Genomic DNA, 27,428 nt, shown 5'->3' with positions numbered 1-27,428 from the left:
AGGTGAGAAATTGTTTTTATTTATACAATCTGGGTTTGTTTTCAGCATTTCAGCACATTCCTGATCGGATGTTCAAATACGCAGTTAAAAAGCACCATGACCCAACTTAAAGAAGTCTTCTGACCCATGTTCATGTACTTTAGTCAAAGTATTTCTCTGTTCACATGTGTTGTTATAATGTAACCTGTGTTCAATGAATGCTGAGGACACGTCAGAGAAAGATCTAAAGGTGGCCTGCCGGTACCTTCGTTCAGATTTACTGTAGAAAAACTGTCCATCTCTGTTATGTGGTAATAAAATCCTGGTTTCTTGCTCAGAGTTCTTCCTATTTTAATATCTGTCCAAAAGTTGCTCAATTCTACGCTACACTTAGCTCCATAAACCGAATCTTGACTTATTGAAATCCAAACAAAGATGGGTTTTAACAAACCTGGGTCCTTCTCTGATCTCACGGCCATTCCTGTACCACTTCACTTCTGCCTTCTCCTTAGTCAGCTTGCACATGAACTCTGCATCGTCAAACTCAGTGATGGTCTGATCCTTGAGGTGAACGTTGAAGTCAGTCGGTGCCTCGCTGATGATCAGCTCCGCGGTGGACTTGTCATCTCCAGCCACGGCGGTGTACTCGCCCTCGTCGGCCAGCGTGCAGTCTTTGATGGTCAGCGTGTGCTTTTCTTTCTCCACTCTATAGACAATGCGTTTGCTGAGGACGATCTCCTCGCCAGCCTTCATCCACTTCAGAGTGGCGTTGGGTCTGTTGACCTTACAAGAAAAGCTGATGGTCTTCTTCTCCTGAGTGTCGATGTCCTCCAGAGGAACCACGATTCTCAGACTCTCCTCTGAACAAAAGAAAGTTCCAGAAAGGATTAGACATGTTCTTCACGTCTGACTGAGTGCTGTTACTGTGAAACACAGGGCCATTCAACAGGAAGTAGGTACTTAAATAATAAAAACGCTCAAATATAAACCCACAAAAGCAAAGTAATGACCAGAAATCTTGATTCACACATGGATTCTGTCTTTGAATCCTCTTCTTCTAGAGTCTATCGCCATCTTTCTAGGCTCTCTTCCATCTGCTCCTTACTCTCACTACAGATGTCATCAAGCATCCCAGTCCATGGAGACTCCTGCCTGACCTCACCTGTCCGTCACAGTTAGTTATTTTTAAATCATAGTGTTGGCAGGTGAGAAGCACCAACCTTTGACGGTGAGGCTGCAGGAGCTCTTGGCCTGTTCTCCTCTCTGATTCGTCAGGTTGATGCTGTAGTTGGCTTCGTCTCCCTTCTGGGCATCTTTGATCCTCAGGGAGAAGACGTTGTCTCTCTGGACCATGGTATACTTGCTGCTCTCAAACAGTGTCTCGTCGTTCTTCAGCCACTTGGCCTTGGCTCCATCTATGTTGACCTCGCAGTTCAGGACCACCTCCTGACCTTCTTTACTCTCCGTGTCCTTCAGAGGGGTGATGACCTTCAGTTTCTCTGCAAGAAGCAGCAGATGTTGATGAGGAGAAACAGCCTCAGTATGTCTGCATTTGAGGACTAACTGTGTGAGCGGAGCTTACCGTGCACCGTCAAGTCAGCGCCAGCTCTCGTGGCCCCGATCACCACCACGTAGCCGCCCTCGTCTTTGAGCTCGCAGTCCTTGATGACCAGAGTTCGCCTCTTGCCGTCGCTCACCATCTGGTACTTGTCTCCTGCCTCCAGCTCTTTGTCACCCTTCTTCCACTTCACCTCAAAGGTTTCCTTGCAGACGGAGCAGGTGAACTCTGCCTTCTGGCCCTCCACCACCTCCTGGTTCTGAGGCCTGGAGGTGAACTCAGCAGCCATTTCTGCAGACAGATAAATAAACTTGTAAGAATGGAAAGTCAGTTTTTGTGTGCTTCAGAAGTCTGATGATGCACAGAATCTGCAGCACCTCCAGAAACACTCAGGGTCCAGTTTTCCAGTCCTTACCATTGATCTGGAGGTTTCCTGAGGTTCTGATGGTGGGACTGAGCCTGCAGTTGTACTCTCCTGCGTCACTCATCTGCAGGTCCCGAATGAGGAGGATCCTCCTCTTGCCATCAACGATCTGGTCGTAGCGTCCTCCTTCAGGCAGCTCCTCGTCACCTTTGTACCAGATAACATCTGCGCTGGGCTTGGACACCTCACAGACCAGCCTCACGCTGTCCGTCTCCGTCCCCTCCACGTTGGACAGGTTCTTGGTGAACCTGGTCTCCTCCTCTGCAAAGACAGGAGCAGAAAGATGGGTCAGAACTCAAGATTTTTGTTCCTGCAGAGTTCACACATGCTTTATTCTAAATTCAGCTCATTTCTCAGTATTTAACAAGACGCTAAAAAGATTTAAAAATCAAGACCCTTTTATCTAAAACACTGTTTTTTTATTATTTTAATCAATGTTATGTTTATTCCCCACAGTAATGTATGATGTAATGGTCCTTGTGAATGCAGAATAACTTCATGTTTTTAATGTGTGAAGCTGATTCAGGTAACAATAAAACTCTTGATTTATTTATGTATGCTTTTAACAACCTATCTTAGTTCTATTTTAGATGTTACATTATCAAAAAATTAAGTTCATCCATGAGATAGCTGCTGAGACATTTGGTTTTTATAACTTTTATACTTGTCCTTGAAGTCTGCTTCAGCTACTAGTTTGTTTTTGTCTTCTTCGGCTATTGTTGGCTTTTAGTTACATTTCAGTTACTTTTAACATTTAGGCCACTTTTTCCTACGTGTAGCTTTTAGCTAGTGCCGTGCTGTTTTCAGCTTTCAGCTACTGATCTGACTTGTTTTAGTTTAAATAATCATAATCATAATACCTTAGAAAACAATTCAATATTGGTAAATAATCTAGACAAAATAATTTTGTTTTATGTTTAGATTTTAAACATTTGATGTGTTTCTGAGCAGCAGAACGTTAGCCTAGAACCAAAGCAGAACCAGACTGTTGTGGGTTCTGTTACTGCTCATCGCTGTGGGGTAGACTGCAGCTCTGATCATGTCACAGGTCTAAAGTCGGGACATGTCTCCATCTCTTGTTCTCAGACAAAGGCTTCGGTTCTTACCGACCACGGTGAGCATGCCGGAAGATTTGGAGGTCTTTGCGTCACATTCGTATTCAGCTTCATCATCAAACACAGACTTGTGGACGATCAGGATGTGTTGGCGGCCTTCAGCAAGAATTTCATATTTCTTTCCTTTTCTGATTTCACTTCCGTCTTTAAACCAGCGGACCTGCGGGACGACAACAGAGACAGGTTTTACCCAGAACTCGGCCTTCGGTCAACATGAACCAAAATAAAATGAAGGTGAGCTCACCTTGACGTCCTCTCTGGAAACTTCACATTCAAACCTGGCAGACTCCTTCTCTCTGACCTCCACATCATGGAGCGGCTTGGAGAACTCGACATGTGGAGCTGAATGCACCAAGAGAAAAATTCATCACTCAGTAAGATCCATTCATACCTCAACCCATCCTGTCCTGTCCGGGAGGGTTCAGGTACTGAAGCCATCGTTCTAATCTTTGGTTCTTTGGTATTTTTTAAGGTTTTCCCAAAGAGGGGATCCCATTTCTATTGTGTCTCCTACAGAGAGGGTGGGGGTTAAGTCTTAAAGGTTTTAAATTGGGTTTATATAAAGAGAGAAGAGACAAAGACTTGAAAAGAAATACAGTTTCATGGGCTTTCTATCAGCCAGATCTGTGTTCCTTCAACACTTACAGATGGTCCTAAGTGGTTGATGGGACCTCTGAGCTCCACTGAGGACATTCGATAACAGGGGTGTCCAGCCCTAGTTTTGGAGGGCCACTATCCTGCAGGTTATACCAGTTTCCTGCTCCAGCACACTTGATTCAATGGTTGAATGTTCTGCAGAAGTCTGATAATCACCCACTGATTCAGATTAGGTGTGCTGGAGCAGAGAAACATTCCAAACATGCAGGGTAGTGGTCCTCCAGGACCAGGACTGGACACCCCTTGTCTATAACCCTCTGTCTGAAATCAAGAACTCGTGTTGAGACATTTACACTAAACTAAAAACTGAATAATGACTCCAGATTTCTTAAAGAAGGTTTCTAGCTTTCATAGTGACAGTTTTATTCTTTACCTAATAGAAAGTTCTTCAAGATGTTACTGAACCTTTTTGATGAGCCTCTAAGCTCTTTTCTTCAAAGTGCTTCCTGTTTCTGAGACCACGCCTGGCATTTCTTAACCCTCATAATTTCAAAAGTTTCTGCGTGGACTTACGTTCTACGTTGAGGAAGCAGGAGGTCTTGAAGTCTTTGGCGTCACACATGTAAGTCCTCGAGTCGTCCATTGTGCACTCGTGGATGAGCAGTATCCTCTTGCGGCCATCGGCAATCACTTCGTACTTCTTGGTCTTGCGGATGTCCTGTCCGTCTCTGAACCACTGCACCTCCGCGTTCTCTCTGGAAATCTCACACTCAAGCGTTGCGGTGGACTCCTCCTCCACGGTCTGGTCCTCCAAAGGTTTGGTAAACTCCACCGGTGGCTCTGAACACAGACATTTAAAGTCAGTGTGTGAGTCTTTAAAGGTGTGAGCAGAACACAACAAATCAGGTTTTGTCTTACCTTTAACGAAGAGGCTGGCCTCCGCCTGGAACTCCTTGCTGGAGAGTGTGACCTGTCCAGCTTCACTCAGCTGGACGTCTCTCACGGTAACGCTGTGGACTTTCCCATCTGACTTCAGCACCACCTGAAGGTTCAACAGATCCAGTCACCAAAATATTTACCCTCCATGAGTACTGTCTGGCAGGTTTTTGTCTAATGAAGATCTGATCAAGTGCTAGCTGGTGTGTGCAGGTTTTTAGTTTTTCTTTTAAGTCGTATTTACAAACGTCGAGGGTGAAGAATCCCTGAGTGATGCCTCTCAGGTTAAACAGAGATAGAAATGTTGTTGTTGTTAAAACAGTTGCGCTGTCAGGGGAAACATGGTTTTACAAACTACACCTGTCTGAGATAATTAGGCCATGAAGGTGTTGTTTTTTCTATAAAACAACCCAACAAGATTATACGCTGCTTAGGGTTGTTCTAAAGTTTCAACAACGGGAAGTGGACCTCTTTATTTCAGAAGACATTTATTTTCTCGTCCAATGACTTTTCTCAATTTAAAAATGATGTAAAGGTCCAAACTTTTAAACGGCTGTGAAATGTGACCTTCATCTGTTGGTTTGGACTTTTGACATGCCAAACAGGAACAAACTCTCGGGGATTGTCAGGATGTACAACAAAACTGCTGGCATAGCCCTACAGAACCTCAGTGCCCTACACAAGGTGAGGTCAGTGAACAAGGCCAGGCTGATTCTGGCAGATCCTGATCACCACTCCATGGTGAGTTTAAGTTGTTTCCATCTGGACGCAGGTATCTGCTGCCCACATGTAGAAAGAACAGACTGAAAAACTCATTTATCCTTGTAGTGATCAGGCTTCTCAATGAACATTGATGACTTCTGTTATTTTAATGTCTCAATGTCTTGTCTAGTATGGGGTACCTACTGACTGTGAAACAAATTGCCCCTTGGGGATAATAAAGATTCTTGAATTGAACTTGTTCTGTTTTGTGCAAGCTAAACTCACATGCAAATCAATCTCCCACCCCTCTCTCCTCAGGATCTTTACAAGCAGTTAAATGCAGTTTTCAAAGCTTAGAACTTCATATCTTTCAGTGTGAACTGACAATGAGAGAAATGTCTCCAGAAATAGAGTCCGTCTTCATTCACACCTGCTGGGATTCACCTGACAGACATTACTGAGGGCAAACTGTAGCGTTTAGTTCCCTGAAGTTTGTCTGCTTCTTTAAAACTGGTCTCTCACAAAGGCTCATCTTTTTAAAGGGTTTACACATGTCTAACTGCCTTTAATTATACCACATATTGTGCCCTGGGTAAGGTTTGACAGGCTCCATAAGATGGTTTTAACTAGACCACTGCCTCCTGGTTTTTACCTGCTTAGTCTACCTGATCTCAGGCATCATTTCTCATGAAATTCAGTATTTAATCAGCCCTGAACTAGCAGAGAGACTGCAGCTCTTTGAATCTGTCAGCTGAGCTCTGACAGCTGAAACTAATACAGACAGCTGCTTTCCTTCCCCAATTTAAACTGCAGGACCTCTAACCTGCGACAGCTGATTTTTCCACACGTACTCTGCTTACACGAGCAGTCAGAGTACATGAACATGTTCCTGACAAGTCTGAACAATGATCTATTTTAAAAACATGAGTGAAAACATGTAACAGGATGTTTGATAAAACTGAGATGTTTGGTTTCTAAAAGCAGTAAAATCCATTGTGACTGATAACAAAAGTGACAGGAAGTAGTTTTAATGGCCTGTTAACTTTATACTCCTGTCAAAACTCAAATCTGTTGGATATTTGGACTCTTCTCTCTGGTTCTGGTGTGTTCCTGAACATTGAGTCAAATAAAGACCTTAAATATTGTCCATGTGCTGTAGATGCCTGCTGAATAATCTTTTAAGTGAATAAATTCAAACGTTCTTCTGCAGATAGCAGTGAGACAAGCTGCAGGTGATTTTCCTGACATTCAGCGAAATGTGTGAACTTCCTGTCATGCAATAATTCAGATCAAGTTTCCTGCTCAGGTTGTCTTACTTAATCCACAGGAGATAATTTGATTGGAAAAGCAGGAACCACACAGAACAGGACAGAAGACCTCGTGGTTCCAAACCAGACCCGGTACCACCTGCCCTGCTGCTCGGCCTCCTGGCTGCTGTTAAAAATAAACCCACGGAAACGCTTGTGGGGCAGAAAAACCTCCCTGCTTGCGTTATCTCAAAACCAGGATCGAATGCTCAGCTGGAATCCTGAACTCCACCTGCAGGACCTTATAAGAACAGACAGTAGCAGCAAAACCTGGGCCTGACTCTGGGCCAGAATCGGCACCGGACCTGAACTCTAAGTCTTGTGTTTCAGGAAGTGTGTCAGGTGTTTTGGGACTTACTCTGTCGCTCGGTTCCAGCTTTGTACCCCCCAGGAACCACTCAACAGCGATGCCTTCATATGACAGCTCGCACTCAAAGGTGGCGGTCTCCCCGGCGGTCACGGTCACATCCTTCAGAGGCTTCGCCAGGCCGATGACTCGGGCTTCGGATTGGGGAGAAGACATGATTAGTTCCCCACCTCAAACGGGCTGATAGATCCAAAAGAACCCCCACAAAGAAGCAGCAGATCCTCAGCGGCCAGGCCTCATGGTGTGGTTGAGGTGACAGCCGGCTGCAGGAAGCCCTGAGGACAACTGAAGTCCGCCACCCGGCAGCTTGGCACTGAAGCTACGTTCATTAGCATACGAGCCGGCGGCAGGCCAACACCGCCAGCAGAAACCAGTAAGACACGGGGTCATGACCTCCTCACTGCCAACCACTGAGGACCTGCTCTGGATAAGGTATGCGGGTTCTAAAATAACTGGGGGGCCTCCTGATTGGCCAACGGCCCATGTCTTCCAAAACCATGAGAGGAAGCCAGTCTGTCCCTGTCAATCATCTGCCTCTAATTTCCCTGGAAAAGGAGAAAGTGGAGCTCTGGGCAGGAGTTACGCAACGCCCCGCTGCAGAAAATGTTCACAGCTTGGTTTGTGCACGCCGACCTGCCACCAGGTCCAAGAAATTCTGGTACCTCGGAGCAAACGGAGCTGCTGGACGCAGTTTGAAGTATTTACAACGGGCTTCTTCACATGCCTGAATTAAAGGCTCTAACAGCGCCAGTGACAAGTAGCTGTTAATCTGACAGCTTTACGACCTTAATCTAAGCCATGAATTCATCCTGGGACTGAGAGGGTTCAACTCCACAAAGTCACAGTTTAATCACTGCTTGTTTATTCTTAACGTCTTTAAAACATTAGCTTCTGTCCGACAGACGTCACTGCTCTTTGAAGGCCAGAGGATGAACGACGTGTTCAGATGGAGGTTTTCAGAGTTTCTTACAGGTGACCTCCGATGTTTCCATCAGCTGTGGAAAAAGACCAATTAGATTTTTCTGTCTGACATTAAATCAGATGAAATCCAGTTTTGAGAGGGATAATATTTCATTACTTTCTGTAACGTTTCCATCCATGTCTCTGTTCTTGGTAGCACTTTCTTCAAACTGTCTGACTCGGGTCAAACGTTTTGGGTTTGACCTGGGGTGTCCCGTTCCTCCTGACAGAACCAGCAGACCTTCAGCTCAGTCCACAGATTTTCTCTTGGACTGAGGTCTGGACTTTGAGATGAAAAATCGACTCTGTCCTTCAGCCTCTCTGGAACTAATCTGTCCATATGCTGAGAGACATTTGAAGACTCGTGTCCAAGCTTTTCCTGCCTCGTGTCTTCAGGTGTTGCTTCAAAGTTTTCACAGAACGTTCTGTCCTCATGATGTCATCAGTCTACAGTAAAATATCCCCACATAATAATGCTGCCACCTCCGTACTTCACAGTTAGGACAATGTCCACAGCTTCTTTTTTCCTCCAAATCTAGATGGACATTATGACCAAATGGCTCACTTCTAGTCTCATCAGACCACAGGACGTTTCCAAATACAAAGGTCTTTGTCCCCATGTGGACAAACTGTAATCTGTCTTTTTTATGTTGTTTTGGGAGTAGTGTCTCCATTCTGTCAGTGTCCTTTCAGTCCATGTTGGTCCAGGACTCGTCTCACTGTGGACTCTCTGACCAGCTTCAGCAGCATCTTCATGAGATCTGCAGCTTTAGGCCCACATTTATCAAAAATGACACAGAACCCGTCTCCTTCGCGAGCGGTTCGATGGCGGGAGGTTCTCATGATGTTTACATACTCATGTAGAACTGATTGAACAGAGGAACGTGGACCCTTCAGGCTATTCAGGATATTGGACTCAGGGATGAACAAGGGTTGTGGAGGTGGATGATTCTCTTCCTGATGTCTTGACATCACCGTTTGGGCTTTCCCAGATCGTTTAAAGACAATGTAATCTTAGTGTATGTAAACCTGTGACTTTGAAGACAGAATAAAATATTCTCACATCGTTCAGATTTTTAACAGTTAGACTTCTGTGAATCCTAACTGACAGAAAACAAAAAGGTTTAATCTGATTTAATGTCAGACAGAGAGGAATAAAAGGTCCTGTCTCCTTTTATCCAGTGTATGTAAACATCTGAACCACCAGTACAGTAAATTTAAATAGCACCGTTTCAGAAAAATTGTCCGAAATCTTCAGAGTCTGACATCTGAACAAACATCTGATGCAAAGCAGTTTTATATAATATTAAAGATATACGTTAACTCTACCCTCACAGTCTTAAACTTTAACTTCCTGTCAGAAGAATGATGCAGACGCATTTCCTGTTTCATCTCCTCAGCTTCAGACTTCAACCCGCTCCACTAACACCAGGTCCAGTTCGACCCACTTCATGATGAATCCGTTCCTTCAACCCTTGAAGACGTCCTGACAGTGAGGACACCGAGTCATGAAGGCTTTCAGGTCTTATTTGATATGTAGGTGTTCAACGGTATGAGTCCATCTTTGTCACGTTGGGTTCCTCTGAAGGGGAGGGGTCAGAACTATTGACAGCAGTCTGGATCTTCCTCTTCAGCCCATTTCTTCTAACAAAGATCTGGAATCCTTGATCCAGGTTTTTTCTGTGTGATGTCTTAGCCCCAGATGGAGCCCAGACCCAGAGAAGTCAGTACCAACTCTGGTCCGGGTTAACATCAGTGACATTTGTGAAAGTACTGCTTTATTGTAGAACCTGACACATTTTTCACAAAGCTGTCCCAGGTCCATGAGGTTCTGTCAGCTGTTGATGTACTGGAGTGGGTCCATGTGGTTCTGCTCTGTAGAAAAGAAATCTGAAAATCTCTCCAGTCTTTATCCTGATCCATGCTCAATAATCCAGGAAGAAAGAAAATCTAACAAAGTCCAGTCAGGTCCTCAGGACGGTTTCTTTTATGTTGAGCATTCCTAATTACGGTACGCAGCCCCGTGCGCAACAAAAAGAAACCGCCCTGAGGACCAGGCTTAACTTGGTTAGACTCTCCAGTCTGTTTTTTAACAACTTTGATGAATTTCTCACACATTTTGTGTCAAACTGGAGATCCTCAGAGTGATTTTAGACTAATAATAATTATAATTAGTTGTTTGAAATATTAGCTTGACCTCTTAGTAGCCCTTATCGACCCATCCCAACTGTTTTTAGGGCTTGTAGAAGAGTAAATCCAGAAATGGGTGGTTAGTAAACCCAGTGAAGCTGATGAGACAGAACACATCTCTTGGCTTCATTGAGTCTGACAGAAAATACAAGAACTCTGGTTCAACAAGTTATATTAGATCCATGACTGAATATTTTTATATTCAGACTGTGCTGGATCGGAACATAGTCTCTAAAATGTAAAGCTATTTTAACAGTTGATATAAAAGTACCTATTCACCAATAATGAACAAAAACATAAAAATAAATCATTAAAGGCAGATTATTTTTTAGAGGAAAATACAATTAGAAAATCACATTAGACTTAAGCAAGTTTAACATTTTGTAATTTAACTTACAGTCTGAGTTTTATGATTAGACCCATACTACTCTGACTTTCATACAGTAAGCGCTGCCGTTTATAGTTTAACATAAAACACGGAGCTGTTAGTCCTAACAAAGATAACGAGAAGCAAAATGAAACAGTTCAGATAAATCTGGCTTTCACAGTGTTTCCTGCATGAAACTGAGTGTGGAACCTGGTTTAATAAGTCTAAACTGTGATTGTTTGTTTCACCTTTGACCCTGAGCTGAGCTGTAGATTTAGCGTTCGCTGCTGAGAAGTCGATGCTTCCAGCCATGTCCATCTTGCAGTTGTAGAGGGTCAGTGTGTGTCGGGCTCCTTCCTCCTTAATCTCCACATCCTGAAGACAAACATCCACAGTTCGGATCATCCAAACAAGAACAAGAACAAGAAAACGTGTTCACACTAACATCCAACCAAACACAATCAAAGAAACTGTGTCCATCAGAGCAACACATCTGGATAGTCTAAGCACAAGGCTCCACCCCCTTTTGGGCTTCAGCACAAAGCATAGTCTCTTTTAGAAAAAAACTACTTTGGTTGTAAATGGACTTCCTGAGATGTTTGTAAATAAAAGAGAGTTAAATAAGGCAATAATGTTGGTATGAAGATTTCCAAGGACCAAATATGTCAGGCAAACTATGTCTGTGCTGGTATTGCAACTTTTATTAATATAGGCTGAAATTTAGCTAATTAAAAGAACTGTTACCCAGTGGCCTGAGGTGTCATTGCAGACATGGTGAATGAATGAATGAATTTTATTTTAGACATATAAAACAAAACAAACTTTTCTGTTTCTGTCCAACTTATAGAACCTTCTGTATAAAAAATGAGCAGTTTGAAGTAAAACTTCTACTTCCTTACTCCTTACTAATAAAAATGGTATCATCTAAAAAATATATACAGTATTTAACCAGTCTTATTATTTATGTTGTCCGGGGCATCAGCCCATGGTTGGGTCTCCAATGGCAAACATGCCTCGGGGGAGGGTCAGACAAAGTGTTTCAAAACTCCCACCTATGGTCATGAGGTTTAGATCATGACCAAAAGAACGAAATACCGGATAAAAGCAGCCAAAATGGGCTTCCTTCGCAGGGATGCCGGGCTTATTTTTCGCATTAGGGTAAGGAGCTCCATCATCCAGGAGGAACTTCACCACTTGCTCTTGCCAAGATCGGACACTTTTCCCATCCCCTCCCTCTCCGCTTTGCTTGGCTGCTCTGTCTCTCTGTGAAACTGCTTGTGAGCCTCTCTTGCATTTCTTCCGAACCATAATTATGGACTTGTTTTGATCAGTTGGTCCCTCAACTCAATTTACAACATTTCTTCGAAGAGAAGACGGGCTTTAGGCGAGCCGGTTTGCCCTGTTGGCACGCACACAGCTGGATATCTCATCGACTTGGAAGACTTGATGATGTGTCTATCTCTGCTGCCATTTGTGGATTTTAAGGACGCATATTTAATTAGATTTACAATAACTGGTTCCTGCTTTTTGGATTCGGCTGGTTGCTGGTTTTATCGATCAATCAAGGAAGTCGTCGGCAGCAAATTTGGACCCGATCATGCTGCTTGCCTTTATGATGACTTGGTTCGTGCCTCGAGTACCCAGACTCAAATGCTTTGGGCAGAATGGATCAGATCTCGGGGATTTTACTCAGTCACGTTCCTTCAGTGTGGCCATGTAATTTGAACATTTCGGAACCAAGTGGACCAACACAGACTCAAGGTAGATGTCATTAAGTTCTGCCTGTCCCCAAAACAACTGTGTGTTTATTTGAATTTGGCTCCCTTGGCTGGCCTTGAAGGCCATCTTATCTGAATTTGCCTGGAGAACATGTGATCTGACGCTCACCACCCCCTCCCTGAGGAATTTCCAACTGATAACCAGATGAAACTAGCTAAATAAACATTGTGTCATCATTTCAGGACTCTTGGATTCTCATAGTCGTTATTCTTGTCCATTCCTCGACATACCTCGAGAATGTTTATGGATCTCACCGGAGGACATTGACTGATTATTACTTTATCAGAACTCTTACAGTGCCCTCGAGAGCATCTATGATCATGCTCACTGCTCTCGTTGTCCCCCTCTGCAGAATGTCTACATCACTATGTGCTTGTTTGTGCAAGGTGTTTTTTAATATCAGTGTTTTATTCTCAGGCAGGAAAAAAAAGTCTGATAGGAATTTTTTCGCCTCCAATTCCTACATGTGTCCAGTTTACCACTTTTATTGTCTGTCCAAACAGGTCTCACTTGTAAATGTCTTTGAGACTCAATGTGACTTATCTGTTTAAATAAAGGTTGAATGAATGAAAAAATTAGTCACAGCTCCTCCACAATGAAAGTAGTCAGTTGAGGTGGTTTGGGCATCTGACTATGCCTCCTGGCTTGCCTCCCTTTAGAGGTTTTCCAGGCAAGTCCCACTGGGAAGACCAAGAGGTCGCTGGAGGGATGGTGTATCTTTACTGGCTTGGGAATGCCTTGGAGTCCCCCAGAATGAGCTGGAAATGTCTCTGGGCCTGATTCAGTAATGAAGCCCAGAGACTAATTACAGACCTGTATCATTTTTCTGCCAGATCTCTAAACTTCTACAAGAGTCGGGCCCACTTATTAAGGTGGATTAACCACTTATAAGTGGTAGAAGATGGATGGTTTCAGACCCAGCACTCGCCACAGTGGGGCCCCACAGGTTATGTTTATGTGAAATGATTCCCAGATTTAAACTAACTGTTTTCTGTTTTAAATGTAACTTCTCAGTTTAGCATAATTTTGTACCGTTCAAGTTTATGTAAAATAAAAAAATACGATTAATGATGTTCAATGTTTTTTAAGTAACACTATACTCCAACTGAGCTGCATTGATGCTACTGATATAGATCTGTCTTCCCTAAAACCATACGGACAATCTGTCCGTATAGTATGTGTTTTAATGACGGCATTGAGCCTTTGAAAGAACAGTTTTTACACAAGTTTAGAGATTTGGCAGAAAAATGATACCAGCCTGTGAATAGTAAAATAGAATGATTTTTAACGTTTTCATTTAATGTAGAAATATAAATAGAATTTTTTCACACCTATGCTTTGCTTCATTAAGCACTTTGTCTGTTTTAGTTAGAGGGGAGTGGTGACGCAGAACTTAGAGGTGGGCCTGTGATTGGAAAGTTGCCAGTTCGACTCCCCAGACCAACAAAATCAAAATTTGGGTAGGAAAGGTGAAGCACCCACACCTGCATTTGCCTGACTCTGGGCCCTTGAGCAAGGCCCTTAACTCTTTTTTATCTGCTCCCCCGAGCAGATTGTAAAGCGAGCTATTTCACTGTAGCGGCCCCTGAAGAAGGGAGCAACCGAAAAAAGAAAAAATATATTTAAAAAAACACGTGTTTTAGTAAGCTGTCATGCGTGAAAAAGTTAACCAACTTAAGTTAACTAACATCCTTTACCAGATACTGCTCAAGAGTATATTTTACATTATTCAAAATATTTATGTTTAGTATGTCCTGATGCATGCTCAGTATACAGTATGTGTTCAATTTATATGTTCAGTGTGGTTAAAAAGTACTCCCAAACAAGTAAACTTTCTTTAGTAAAAGTGTAAGTAAATTCTGACTTCCACATAACTCATTTGTTTTTGTGTAGGTTTGACTTTTATACATAAAGACATAATTTCCTGCTGAACTGAAACAACAAACCTCTCCCTTAATTGACCTTCTCTGTCTTTGAAAGAGGTTAGTCAAGTTTCTCCACTTTGTTTGATTCTAAACAGCAATAGTTTTTCTTAAAGGAAACATGAAACTATTTGAACAACATGGCTGTTAGATTTCTGTTTGTGTTTACTGATGTTTCTGATGTTTTCAATATTGTCTTACAGCAGAGGAGTGGAGCGTCTCTCCCTTCAGTTTCCAGACGGCGTGGAGGTCGTCCTCAGAAATCTCCGTCTCAAAGGTGGCAGTCTCGGTCTCTGTCACCTCCACACTGTACAGCGGGCGGGTCACCTTGATATCACGCTCTGCAGAGGTGCAAACAGACATTAGAGGAGATCAAAGGGAGGCTGAATCTGACTGGACTCTCATCAGAGGGGGCAGTTTATGTTGGTGTGGATGGGACAACAGATAACCGAACACAGGAAATGGATATGAAGACAGGGGACAGGTTGGACACGTGGCTGTTGCTCTTATTTAGAACAACATACAATTTGCAAAAACCCAAAGACACAGTATCACTCAACAACCTGACACAAACAGTAAAACAGTACAGGACATAAAGATGGAAGATGACGAAGAGATGAACTGTAGTCCAGATGGAGGCGGGGTTTCAGTGGTGGGTGGAGCCAGATTCTGCAGTCCTGACAGGTTTTGTGGGAGGGATTACCTTCGATGTTCAGGTCTGCGGTGGTTTTGTCGGTGCCACAGTCGCAGGCGTATACTCCCATGTCTTTCTTGGCTGCCCTCTTGATGAGCAATGTGCGCTTCCTGCCATCAGACTGAAACAGAACGTTCCTGGATGGAAATATCTCGTTACCGTCTTTGAACCATTTGACCTCAGCGCCGGCCTTGCTCAGTTCACAGGACAAGAGCACCTCGTCCTTTTCGACAGCGGTGTAGTTCTGGAGTTTGACTGTGAAGTAGAGGTCGCCCTCTGCAAGCAGACACCCGTAAAAACTAAAGCTCAAACTATATAAAGAAAACTTTAAAGAAGAGGAAGTTTTCCTCTAAGAAGAACAGAGAACAGAGGTGAGTTTGAACATAAAACAGCAACATCCTGCTCAAAAACAATACTAACCAAGCACAATGAGCATGGCCTCTGATGTCTTCCCCATGGCCTCCACTTTAATCATGGAGGTGTCATCGATTGAGACCTCCTTGAAAGCCAGAGTGTGGACTTTTCGCTCCTCTGACATGTGCACCACCTTACTGGGGTGCAGCCGCACATCGTTTCTGTACCACACTACAGGTATCTTTTCATGAGAGAGTTCAACACTGAACTCTGCAGTTTCACGTTCCTTTACAGTCACGTCTTTAATCGGCTTGATAAACTCAAGACGAATACCTGGCAAAGAACACATTACATTTATGGGGACGTAAACACGAAATCGTTCCTGCGGGGAACGTCATCACGGTGATGATGTGTGCAAGAAACATCACAATCGGTAAAGATCGGACAAATTATGAAACGACAGTAGGTGAAGTCTTCTGTCTGTGCACATCAGTAAAACCCTGCAGCTGAACTGGACAGGAAACTTTAACATTGATATTTTCCCCAAATCAAAATTAAATATTTATGTTAGTTAGACTGATCTACCATTAAAAAAATATATTTAACATTTTCTTCTTGAAACTAAGAGAACTTCAGAAAAGGCTTTGACAAACGTCATCAAAGGTCAGTTTGTGCACGTGTCCTCATCAGACTGTCCCCGTGTGAAAAGACAAATAAAGATGCTCCAGCTGGTTTTACCTTTAATAACCAGTTTTGCAGACGTCCTCTTATCTTCAGCCTCAAACATGTATTTGGCTTCGTCTTCATATCGGGCAGATTTCACAATAAGAGCATGCCGATTGCCATCAGTCTGGATTTCAAACTTATCGTCGTTCGTTAACTCCTGAGCTCCCTTCAGCCAACGGAAACTTTTGGGTTCTCTAGAAACTTCCAGCTCAAACTTTGCCTCATCCTTTTCGTAAACGTGCATGTCAGCCAGTGGCGTAACAAATGAGACGGGAAGTTCTGTTGATTCAGACATACAGAGTTACTATCGAGCTCCAGCTCTCGGGTTCGAATCGGTACCAAAAACAGAACCCTGAAGTTCTAAAATGAATGGTATGAGGCGTTTGTATTCAACCCAATTCAAAGACTGTAAATTACTATTAGATGTTATTAACCCTAGTTATCTTTGCTTTATTTGAATTTGTTGCAATAAAAAGCAAACAAAAAATGTGAAAAGGAGTTGTGAGGAGCTCCATGTGAGCTGGGCTGGAAAAAGATGGAGGAGGGGTGAGGAAGGAGGAGCTCACCCTTCACTTTCAGGTTAGCAGAACACTTGGCGTTGGCGGCAGTGAACACCAGCTCGCCTGTCTGAGGAACTTTGCAGTTGTACAACACTAGGGTGTGTTTGGCGCCATCCTCCACAATCTCCACATCCTGCAGGTGGCCAGCAAACTTCAGCAATTTATCAAAAACACTCAGAGAAAACTGAGACGATTGTCAGGTCACAGAAGATTGGACTTGTTAAAAAAACGTGTCAGTTTAGGGTTACAGCTTTAAACAAAAGGTTAAAGAGGTACTTTATTGTGACGTACAGCAGATGGACTGAGGACTTCTCCATTTAGTTTCCACTGGCCATGGACATCGTCTTCACTGAGCTCGACCTCAAATCGAGAAGTCTCTCCTTCTAACACTTCAGAGCCATACATGGGCCGTACCACTTTGATGTGGCGAGCTAACGTTCAAGAGAGGGAACAGATTTCTTACTGAGAACACTTGGAAACCTAAATATATATGGAAAAGATGCATTGAAACCAGACAGACAAAACAATGATAGATGGTCAAAGAAGGAGTTGTTAAGAGTTTTTAATCCACAGGTCCTTCAACAGGGAGTAAGTAAACTGATACAGAACCATAAACAACCAAAGGGTCCAAACTGTGTTCATACAACTGGGAAGAACCTTTGACGACCCATTTGATTTTTTATGGAACCACTACACAGGCAATGAAGACAGATAAGAGAGTTTGGTAGAGTGTCCACCAACACATGGAACATAAAGACAACATTCAGACACAAGGTACAAAAGAACAACACTACACAACTGGTTCTTGAGTAATCCAGAGACTGCAGTGTGGCTCAACCATTTCAGGAGACAGAGACCACATGAGATGATGATTAAGAAGTGATGACAACAAAAAAGATGATAAAATGGACAAAGGTGAAGAAGAAGGTCTGAGAGGACATGAGGTGAAGTTAGAGGATGATGAGGATGGAAGCGTGCATCCAGGACGGATCAACCTTTGATGTCTTTACCTTCAATGTGAAGCTCTGCTGTTGTTTTATCTGTCCCACAGTCGCATACATACTGCCCTTTGTCTTTGTCCCCAACCTTCCTGATCACCAGGGTTCTGCGTTTGCCTTCGGCTTTAATGGCCACCGTCTTCGAGGCCTTGATTTCTGCCTCGTTGTGGTACCACATGACGTCTACGTCTTTGCTGAGCTCACAGTCTAGAATCACATTGTCTTTCTCCACTGCAGTATAGTCCTGCAGCTTGACTGTGAAGTAAGGATCTCCCTCTGAAAGGGGGACAATGTAGGTGACTCTCCAGTACACACGTAGGACACATGTATGGAACAACTGAGCACACAGTGAGGACAGATGAGGAAAGACCACATAAAAAGACAAAATGAAGTCCTTTTTGGACCTGAACAGACAAACATGGACATTCCGAACATAGAACTGTGGAGAAACCAGATGAAGAAGACAGAACAGGACAGGTTGTTGTTCTTGGATTACCTATAACCGTCAGGTTGGCCATGGAAGGAACTCCTTTGGCCTCGGCTTTAATTTGGCAGATATCATCTAGAGTCACATCCTTTATTTCTAGCACATGTCTCTTTCCGTCCACGTGGGCGACGACAGTTCGGCTCGGATGGATTTTAACATCGTTCTTGAACCAGTTGACAGGGATGTTGTCGTGGGAAAGCTCCAGCTCAAAACGAGCTGTTTGACCCTCCTTTACAGTTTGGTCCTTTAGCGGTGAGATAAATTTGAGTCTGATACCTATAATCGTGTTAGTAAAACATGTCCATATGAGATAACCCTCTCAGAGAATATACTCAGAAATGTTCCACCGTTTGTACCGGGAACGGCAGTCCAGAACTTACCCTCCACCACGAGTCTAGCTGTTGAAGTTTTGCCCAAAACTTCAATGGTATATTCATCCTCATCATCAAACTCACAGCAGTTTATGACCAACATGTGCTTCTTTCCATCATCGATGATGTCATACTTTTGGTCAGGGGTAATTATGTCAGCCCCTCTGTACCACATGACCTTAGAGACATCCTTCGTGATGGAGCATTCAAACTTGGCCTGTTTCTTTTCAGGCACACACACGTCCTTCAGCGGGACAACAAAATCCATTTCGATCTCTGGTTGAAGGACATCACAGGGACAACACAACAATAACAACAAACAACAAAACAGTTAACAGTGAGAGGCCAGTTTAGTTGGTACTACATCCTATCTCATCCTGTAAGAAGGACAGCAGCTGTGTTGGAGAGATCTTCAGGTAAAGCGAAGGAACTCAGTCTGCATTGATGGAAGACATTCAAGCACTTGAGTTGAAGGTAGGACATCTTCACCACCCTGTCCAGCTGGGATCAAGTTGTCTGCAGCAAACCTTCACTCTTCAGGCTAACCTTTTCCTTTTGGATGTGATGAGAAGCATCAGTCTTCTGCTGCTCTCCAAACATTAAATCAAATTATTTCTAAATATTTTCTTCTTTTTGTGCTAAAACTAAAGCAATGTGACCTCTTATCCTGATGCATGCTCAATAATCCTGGTAGAAAAATCTAAAAAAGGTAAATCTGGTCCTCTGGACATTCAAAAAACAAAACTAACCAAACTAAATGTGACCTCTTGTAACCCAAACCCTGGTGAAACAAAGAGACACTTACATGCAAAAACCAGACAGCTTTACACATTCCATAAAGAAGACGAACAGATCAACAAACAACACACTCAGTGGGGAAAAATAAGATCCCACATCAAATTTCCTTCTTGTTCTCCAAGGAAGCACAAAGTGGCACAAACTTTGCCATCCCTGGGAAATAAAAACCTATGGTCTGCTTTCACATTGCTTTATTATGTTATTTGGTTCTCAACAGACCTTAGGCTTTTATTCCCAAAGTTAACATCCACAAATCCAGGGTTTTACTGGGAACCTGGGGAATCTCTTACCTCTGACATTCAACATGGCGGTTGTGATTGCGTTCAGAGCCTGGTAAGAAACTTCACCGGCGTGATCCAGCTGGCAGTTTTTCAGCGCAAGTCTGCGCACCGTGCCCTCCATTTGGATGTCACAGGTCTGATGATTACATTACATAAATGTTTAAACGATAATGGATATTAACAGGCTAATGCGCACAGGGAAACTTTATGAAAGCGCACTGTTCTTACCGGAGACCTGGTCAAAACCTCTCCTTTGAGTTTCCATTCCCCTGGAACATCGTCCTCAGATATCTCTGTCTCAAATGTGGCATCTTGCTTCTCTACCACCTCAACACTGGCCAGGGGCTTCAGGATCTGAGCCTCCCGCTCTGCAAACAAATATTAGTGCAGGGAAATAAAACACTGCTGCAAAATAAACTGTAGAAACCATTAGAAAAACTACAGTGAAAGGGAATATAACCTCCTAGAGTTAGCTTGGCCATGTAGACACGTCCTTCCACTTCCATGGCGTAGTCTGCTACATCGTCTGGCTGACAGTTCTTGATGGTCAGAGTCAGCTCCTTCCCTTCCTTCTTGATCTCAACCTTGTCAGACGGAGTGACCTCGTTCTCTCCCTTGAGCCACTTCCAGTTGGGAGTGTCTCTGAAGAGCTCACATTTAAACGTAGCTGTGGCCTTTGGTTTCACATGCTGGTCTTTAAGTGGCCTCACAATCCAGTCTTTGATAATCTCTGTTGGAGTTAAACATCACAGTCACATGTTCAATCAGGCAGCTTGGTAAATGTTGGAAGAGAATCAGCCACGTTCAAAGTGACATTTTTTTGTCCACTTTGGTAAAGTAAATGTTTTGTGTAACTGGTGGTAAATTCCTAACATTATTTCCAAAAATACCTATTTAGAGGCTAAAAACACATTATATTATGTTTTGTTTTTGTGTATTTACGAGAAAATACATTTGTAAAAAATATGATCTTTGATTTAAGTTGTTTTGTTGGTGATTCCAATGTTCAGTGACCAAGTGAGTTTTGGTCACAAGGGTTTTCTCATGTCAATGTTTGCTTGTCCAAGATTTTACCCAAATGTATCTTTGTACCTCCTGATTGCACTTGGATTAACTGGAAGTATAGCAGTAATGAAATGTTTCTTGAAATAATAGATTGATTAATAATCACTTAATAATAGATCACTTAATAATAGTCTGTATGGGTTTGGTGGAAGACCATGACTTCTTTAGAACATGAAACTGTGCTAAAATGATGTCCCACATGAAGCTTTTGTGGAATTTTAAGCTAACAATTGTATCTTTGTGTGCATATTTTGTTTTTTTGCTATATACAACATCTCCGACTACTGTCAGAGTTTTGTACAAGTATTTTCTGTGGGTTTGGACAATAAAAGAATGAAGTATAAATAGCTACACCGGTCCTAGTCCTCAGTGGACATTTCCTGTATGTTTCAGTTGTTCCCCTGAAACATACAAGATACTCTTATTCTTATGCAGTTTTATGCTTAAAACTTCACAACCTCCAGTTTTGAATAGAGGAAGGAGAAACATTTTAAACTGCGAAATAGAAGTCCAGTTGTTTTGATTTGACTGTTTTGGGGGGGAGAGATTCTTCATGTGGTCAACAAATTGTGCTGAAGAATGATCATCAACAATTCATTCAAATCCAACAATGTTCAGTCAGGTCATCTGGACAGTTAATTTTTTTGTTGAGACTTTTTGCCCTCTATCCGAAGGGCTTCATCAGGCACCAGACTTCTGACTTCTCCACCAGACACGTGACTTCTCAGACTGATGAAGCCCTTTGGATGGAGGGTGAAACGTCTCTCAACAAAAAAAAAGAAAATGTCCAGATGACCTGACTGAACATTGTTGGCCTTGAAATTCATTCAAATCAGGTGAGTTGAAACAGAGACATCTAAAACTGGAAGGATGGATGGATGGATGGATGGATGGAACCTGGGTAATATCCAAGTAGAGAACAGACTGGCTTTAGGTTTAAGACATATGGTGGTTTATGTCTTACCGATCACTTTGAGGTTTGTAGACGTCTTGACGTCTTCCTGTTCGGACACTTCACAGGAGTAACAACCAGCATCTTCCTCTGAGGAACTCTGGATGGTCACGGCATGCTGCATGCCAATGATGTTGATCTGGATCTTGCCCTCTTTCTTCTTCAGGACTTGGCCGTCCTTCCTCCAGACCACATCTTTCTCTTTGTTCAGCTCACAGGTCATGTAGATTGCCTGGCCCTTTATTGCTGATGTCTCCTCTTCCAGCTCTTTGATCCATTTAACAGGAAGCTCTGTGAGAAGATGCAAAGAAAAGAGCCATTTTATTTGGGTGTAAGTTAAGTAAAGTAGCATTTTTAGAATTGATAAAAGTAAAAAATAAATGTACCTTCAACTATGAGCTTGGCAGTGCATGAAATCTCCTTGCCAGCGTTCTTAGCCACGCAGGTGTATTCACCAGTGTCAGACAGCTGGACATCAATGATCTGCAGCTTACGATCTTTACCATCAGAAGTGAACTTGTGTTTGGGACTTTCGCGCAGGTTACCGCCATCTTTCATCCAGGAAGTGACGGCAGTGGACGGAGAGACCTCACACTCGAACACAGCAGAAGATCCAATGGATTCGGCTTCCTGCAGCACAATGTCCTGAAGCTTCTTGATGAACTTCAGGGGGACAGCTTTGAGTTTGAAGCCTGCAAACGGTTCCTCTGGAGGAGGTGGACCCTTGCCACCAGGCCTCAGGCCACGACCTCTGCCCTCTCCGGGGGAAGGGGTCTGCTTGGCTGGAATACGATTAAAAGACAATCAGTCACAACTCTGACACAGGAACTGGAGAACATTTGTTTTTGTGAAGAGTATATTTTGACACTTACGTCTGAGGCCTCTGCCTCGCCCTCTTCCTGCTTCCTCTGCTGGTTGTCCCTCTGTTCAAAAGCAACCAGTTAATTCTTTCATTCTCATCATGTATTCATAAACAGTCACAGACGACACGTCATTGACATTTTATGGATTTGAATATGTGAAATGATATTCATGAAATAATGACAGTAAAATGAAAATGGGCAGAAGCAACACGATGAATGAATGAATACATCTGGACAGCTTTCATTAGGAGACAGACATGAAAGTAAAAATGACATGAGTGGATGAACACACGTTGGGTGGATGAGACAGTGATCACTCGGAAATGACAGACAGATGATTTAACATTGATGCCAGAAAGAGATGAAGATGACTGACACAAAGAATGATAATGAAAGAACAATGGTGTAAATCACATCACAGTGAACCATGGTGAAGTGGAGATGGAGCAATGTATTGAAACAGGATGGAGATGATTCAAGCTATGAAGGGATGATGTTTCTTGGTCACCACTTGGATAATCCACCATCTCACCTCTCCTGGTCACCCCTGGAACCTCCAGAGCCCCTTCTTCTTCTTCACCTTCCCAGTCCTCAGAGCCATAACTGTCCCGAGGAACCAGCTCCCAGCCCCACGCCTCCTCTTCCTCCAGCTCAGCCTCTTCCTCAGCTTTGAACTCCTCTTCAAACACCTCCTCCTCAGGATGGGTGGAAACCTTTTTCATCTGTACGGCTCCAGGAGAGACCTCCTTAGCTAGGGGAACTTTTCCTTTATCGGGCTTTGCTGGTTCTTCAGCCTTCGGTTCTTCTGGTGATGGCTTCTTTGGAGCTTTTTTAAGAGTCACAGCTTCAATCGAGTCTTTAGGTGAGACAGTCTTTGGAACCCTTTTGAGTTTCTCCACACTTGGCCTCCTCTCAGCTGAGCCTGCCTCCAGTTCTTTGAGCTTTTCAACTTTAGGAGATGGTGTTTTCTTGAGCTCTACCTTCTTGAGTTGTTCCACTGGCTTCAGAGCCACTTCCTCTTTCTCCTCTTTCTTCTTGGGTACGACCCCTTTCTTAAGCTCCGGGCGTTTGGGCTCCTCGTCTATCTTGTCAGGTTTCTTAACAGAGACTGGAACAGGAGTAGGCCTCTCTACTGGAACTTCTTCTACCTCCTTTGGTTTCTCTGGCTTTTTCTCTGGCACCTCTGGGACCTCAGATTTCTTCAGCTTAGCTTCTGGCTCTTTTGCTTTTGTTTTTTCAACAGGACTTCTGCTACGACGCTGAAGGTCATCAGATGGTTTCGTCTCTTTCTTTTCTAATGGTTTTTTCTCAGGCTCTGCAGCTTCTTTTGAAGGTTTAGAGACGGGCTTCAGCTTGACAGCCCCCTTCTCTTGTTCAGCTGTTGGAATTTTCTTCACTTTGGTGGGTCCTTTTACCTCCTCAGGCTCCTTCTCTGGAGTTTTCTTCTTATCTACTGGCTTAGGCACTTTGGGAGGGGGCTCCTTTATCTCAGGAAGTGGCTCGTCAGGTTTCTTTGAAGGTTCCTTAGCTTCCACGTCTCTGGGGATCCGCTCTCCCTTCTGGAAAGAAATGGTGTCTCTGTCGGGCCTCTCCTTCTTATCTTTCTCTGGTTCCTCTGATGGTTTTTGTGGCTTCTCAAAAGGTTTCAGTTTGACCACTTCCGGTTCAGCTTCAGCTAAAGGCAACTTTTTTACTTTTTTCAGGGCTGAATCAGGAAGGGCAGGTTCTGCTTCCTTTAGTGATTTTGGAGTTTTCTTTAGAGAAATCTTGTCTTCTGGTTTTTCATCTTTAGGTGTGGGTTTCTGGCGAGTCCATGCATCTTTAGGAGCTTCTTTTTCTTCCCGCGGTTTAGGTTGAACAACTTCTGGCTTTTTCACCACCTCAGCTTTGTCTCGAGACTTCCTCTCCTCTACGGTCCTCCTGGTGACCACTGATATCTCAACATCCTCCTCTTCATGCACCATTTCCTCGGCATGAAAAAGAGTGGTTTGGGTGACCTTCTGAGGCTTTTTCTCCTCTTCAGGTTCTTTAGATGGAACTGATGGGATCTTCTTTAGTGTGATGACCTCATGTTCTTCTTCCACTTCTCTCATGATGCGAGTTGCTTTCTTTAAGGTAGGAATCTCAAAAGTCCCATCCTCTTCCACACCAATTTTACCCTTTTTGTGCAGAACTGGTTCTGAGGCAGCAAAAGTCTGGCATTACTTATTAACACTTGACTGACATGGAAATTACACAAACACGGACAGAAAACACACAAATACACCAAATGCATAAATACAAAGGAAGAAATCTTTGGAGTCTAACGCATTCAGTTTAAACTATATCCCATGAGTCAAACTTTCATTTTAATAAACTCCAAATCTGAAAGGTTTAGTTAGAAAAGCATTACAAACATTTAACAAAACAAACACCAAGAAGTGTTTGGATCAAATGAGTTGAATAATCAAATGAGTTGAATAATGCAAAATTTTTAAACATGAAAAATGCAAAACCAAACATTTCTTTACATCTAGTTGAGGCTAGTGCTGGGAAATGACATTTGGTATTGGATAAAGGGCTTGTCATGGGTGTTTTAAAGTGTGATTTATGACACGTTTGTCTTGCCATACACCACCTCTCGTCTCTCCAACAGAGGTACGCACAAGTACAATTCCCCACAGCTGTTCTGAATCAAATGGGTCTGAGTTTGATGCAGTCATTTTTGCTTTGCTTTAGAGTTGAGTGCTTTACACAGGACCTTCTGCTCATTTTTTGTCCTGGATGTTAGCGCAAAGCTGTTGAAAAACCATGCATGTTCCAAACCTGTGGCCAGCATTTTCTTCCCTGACGGTTGTACCATGACGGTTCAGTACAAAGACCCGTACCATTACACCCCTAGCCAACAGTGTACAGCTGCTGTTAATTGTGTGCTCCGAGCTAATTGTAGTTTTACCTTTCTGAACTCCTCCTGGTGCCTGGACCGGTCCCTTGGTTTCATCTAATGCAAAAATACAGTTCAGAAAGTATGAAGTTAGTTATCTCTGACAACATACACAGTTTAACAAGAAGAGGTGATAAAATCTGAAGCTTCACAGGGGGACATCTGTGATCACGACAGAGCGTGGTTAAAAACCAGCTGGATGATATGAAGAAAGCCTGTTAAAACCAGGAGGAGCTGTGATCAAGTTTAGCTGGAGGCATGCTTTGGATTACAGATGTTCAAAGAGAGAAGAACACGAGCACAGCAAAGAGGGACTGCACAGGTCAAAGGTCAAACTGACCCACATTAGTAAAGACATCTGCAGAGATATAAGAAGATATAAAAAAAGATGGAGGCATTTAGTGACCTTTACCTGGAACTGAAGGAATTGTTTCCACCACAACTGGTTTCTTCTCTTCTGGAGCCACTTTGATCGGTTCTTCGGGCTTAACGGTAGGTTGTGGCTTTGTCACTTCAGTTATGGTATAAAAAAGAAGATTAACCTAAACGTCTGTAAACTTTTACTAGAAGAAACATTCTTTCTGTTGTATTGCTGTCTGGATACCTGGCTTTGTTTCTTCGTGTGGAACCATTGGTTTTTCAAAGACTTTGGGTTCTTTTGCATCTTCAGGAACTTTTACAGCAGCTTGTGGTTAAAAGTACAGAAGGAAATCACCACAAAGACCTCAACAACCGGTTCATCTGAGAGCCTGAAGCTCAAAAAACAGATCTCATGCTGTCAGTCTATGTTTAAGACCACATACTTTCGAGTTATTTTGGTTTCCTTTGATTAAGATATTAAACAAAAGGAAGATGTTATAAAGTTTTCAAGATTTAGATTTAATTAAGAGTGCATTCTTTCACGAATGTCTTCACTAAGACAAATAAGAAGCCGTGTACCTTCTTTAGGAGCGGCTGGCCTTGTTTCTTTGACCTGCGGTGGAGGCTCCTTCTCCTTTTCAACAACTTAGAGATAAAACAGGACAGTCAGACCCACATAGACTGAACACTGAACCACTCACACACAGATATAAAGAAAACACAGCTGGAGGACCAAACAACCTCACCTGGCTGTTACCTAGAATACATGGCTGACACGACAAACACAGAATTAGAAAAATGGTGAAGAAAAATCCAACACAAACTGTGCCGGTTTAGATATTCAATGGAACTGAAAGAACAACGGCTTGTCACAGTGACGACAGTTTGTGCCCAAACAGAATGGGTGACATGACATGAAGAACCCCTGAAACGATGACGACGGACCTGTGGATTCCACAGGATGGTGCGATTTGGTGCTCAGATCAGAAACGTGCTCAGTGACAGATTCCCCCTCTGTACCTCTGGAAGCTTCCTGAAAGAAGAGACCTTCTCTTCTTGACGCAATCTGCTGGTCTTCTGGTTTTACAGATTTGTGTTCTTGAAGAGGTATGGGTCGACTACGATCTGATTCTTGCATATGGTCAGATTCTTGGATATGGTCTAGTTTTTGAGGAAGTCTGGGTCGGGTATGGTATGACTCTTGGATAAGGTCTGACTCTTGAGAAGGTCTGAGTCGGCTATGGTCAGAGTTTTGGACATGGTCAGATCCCTGTGTCATGCCGACAACTGGTGATGGATCAGTTCTGTAAACAGAAGTTCTGACTTTGGGTGGATCTGTTAATGAAGGCTTTGATACTGAAGGCTCCGATACTGAAGGCTCTGATACCAAACAATATGATAGTGAAGGCTCTGTTATTGAATATTCTGTTACTAAAGACTCAGTAATAGAAAGCTCTGTCACTGAATGCTCTGTAATTGAAGGCTCTGTTACTGAAGGCTCTGATACTAAAGGCTCTGCTACTGAAGGCTCTGTTACTGAAGGCACTGTCACTGAAGGTTCTGTCACTGAATGTTCTGTTATTGAAGGCTCTGTTACTGAAGGCTCTGTTATTGAAGTCTCTGATACTGAAGGCTCTGATACTGAAGTATCTGATACTGAATGTTCTGTTACTGAAGGCTTTGTTACTGAAGTATCTGATACAGAAAGCTCTGTTACTAAAGTGTCTGATACTGAATGCTCTGATGCTGAAAGTTTTGTTACTGAAGGATCTGATACTGAAGGCTCTGTCACT

The 27,428-nt window shown here is 43.0% G+C and overlaps 1 protein-coding gene across 16 annotated transcripts in view; it reads right to left on the bottom strand.

Moving 5' to 3' along the window:
* Nucleotides 1-27,428, bottom strand: part of ttn.2 (titin, tandem duplicate 2) — a 202,703-nt gene that overhangs the window by 94,770 nt on the left and 80,505 nt on the right. For 10 of the 16 annotated variants that reach the window (XM_037686800.1, XM_037686801.1, XM_037686803.1 and 7 more), the window contains 30 exons: nt 26,215-26,280; nt 25,880-25,960; nt 25,688-25,786; nt 25,288-25,332; nt 22,885-24,531; nt 22,362-22,412; nt 21,876-22,271; nt 21,502-21,780; nt 19,933-20,202; nt 19,701-19,840; nt 19,482-19,608; nt 18,403-18,669; nt 18,032-18,298; nt 17,548-17,811; nt 16,829-16,968; nt 16,544-16,670; nt 15,990-16,256; nt 15,318-15,584; nt 14,907-15,173; nt 14,405-14,544; nt 10,751-10,877; nt 6,977-7,119; nt 4,592-4,715; nt 4,247-4,513; nt 3,321-3,418; nt 3,068-3,236; nt 1,953-2,222; nt 1,562-1,828; nt 1,200-1,478; nt 431-839 (listed from right to left, as the gene is read on the bottom strand). In XM_037686800.1, the coding sequence (XP_037542728.1) occupies nt 431-839; nt 1,200-1,478; nt 1,562-1,828; nt 1,953-2,222; nt 3,068-3,236; nt 3,321-3,418; nt 4,247-4,513; nt 4,592-4,715; nt 6,977-7,119; nt 10,751-10,877; nt 14,405-14,544; nt 14,907-15,173; nt 15,318-15,584; nt 15,990-16,256; nt 16,544-16,670; nt 16,829-16,968; nt 17,548-17,811; nt 18,032-18,298; nt 18,403-18,669; nt 19,482-19,608; nt 19,701-19,840; nt 19,933-20,202; nt 21,502-21,780; nt 21,876-22,271; nt 22,362-22,412; nt 22,885-24,531; nt 25,288-25,332; nt 25,688-25,786; nt 25,880-25,960; nt 26,215-26,280 (7,360 nt within the window). The remainder of the gene's footprint in view (nt 1-430; nt 840-1,199; nt 1,479-1,561; nt 1,829-1,952; nt 2,223-3,067; nt 3,237-3,320; nt 3,419-4,246; nt 4,514-4,591; nt 4,716-6,976; nt 7,120-10,750; nt 10,878-14,404; nt 14,545-14,906; nt 15,174-15,317; nt 15,585-15,989; nt 16,257-16,543; nt 16,671-16,828; nt 16,969-17,547; nt 17,812-18,031; nt 18,299-18,402; nt 18,670-19,481; nt 19,609-19,700; nt 19,841-19,932; nt 20,203-21,501; nt 21,781-21,875; nt 22,272-22,361; nt 22,413-22,884; nt 24,532-25,287; nt 25,333-25,687; nt 25,787-25,879; nt 25,961-26,214; nt 26,281-27,428) is intronic. The other 6 variants (XM_037686810.1, XM_037686811.1, XM_037686813.1 and 3 more) reach the window with 4 other exon arrangements.

This window comes from Nematolebias whitei, chromosome 13 (genome assembly GCF_014905685.2).
Source record: "Nematolebias whitei isolate Nwh7 chromosome 13, NemWhi1, whole genome shotgun sequence".
NCBI classification, from domain to species: domain Eukaryota; kingdom Metazoa; phylum Chordata; class Actinopteri; order Cyprinodontiformes; family Rivulidae; genus Nematolebias; species Nematolebias whitei.
The sequence above is the reverse complement of the archived record's forward strand: the minus strand, read 5'-3'. Positions and strand labels throughout refer to the sequence as shown.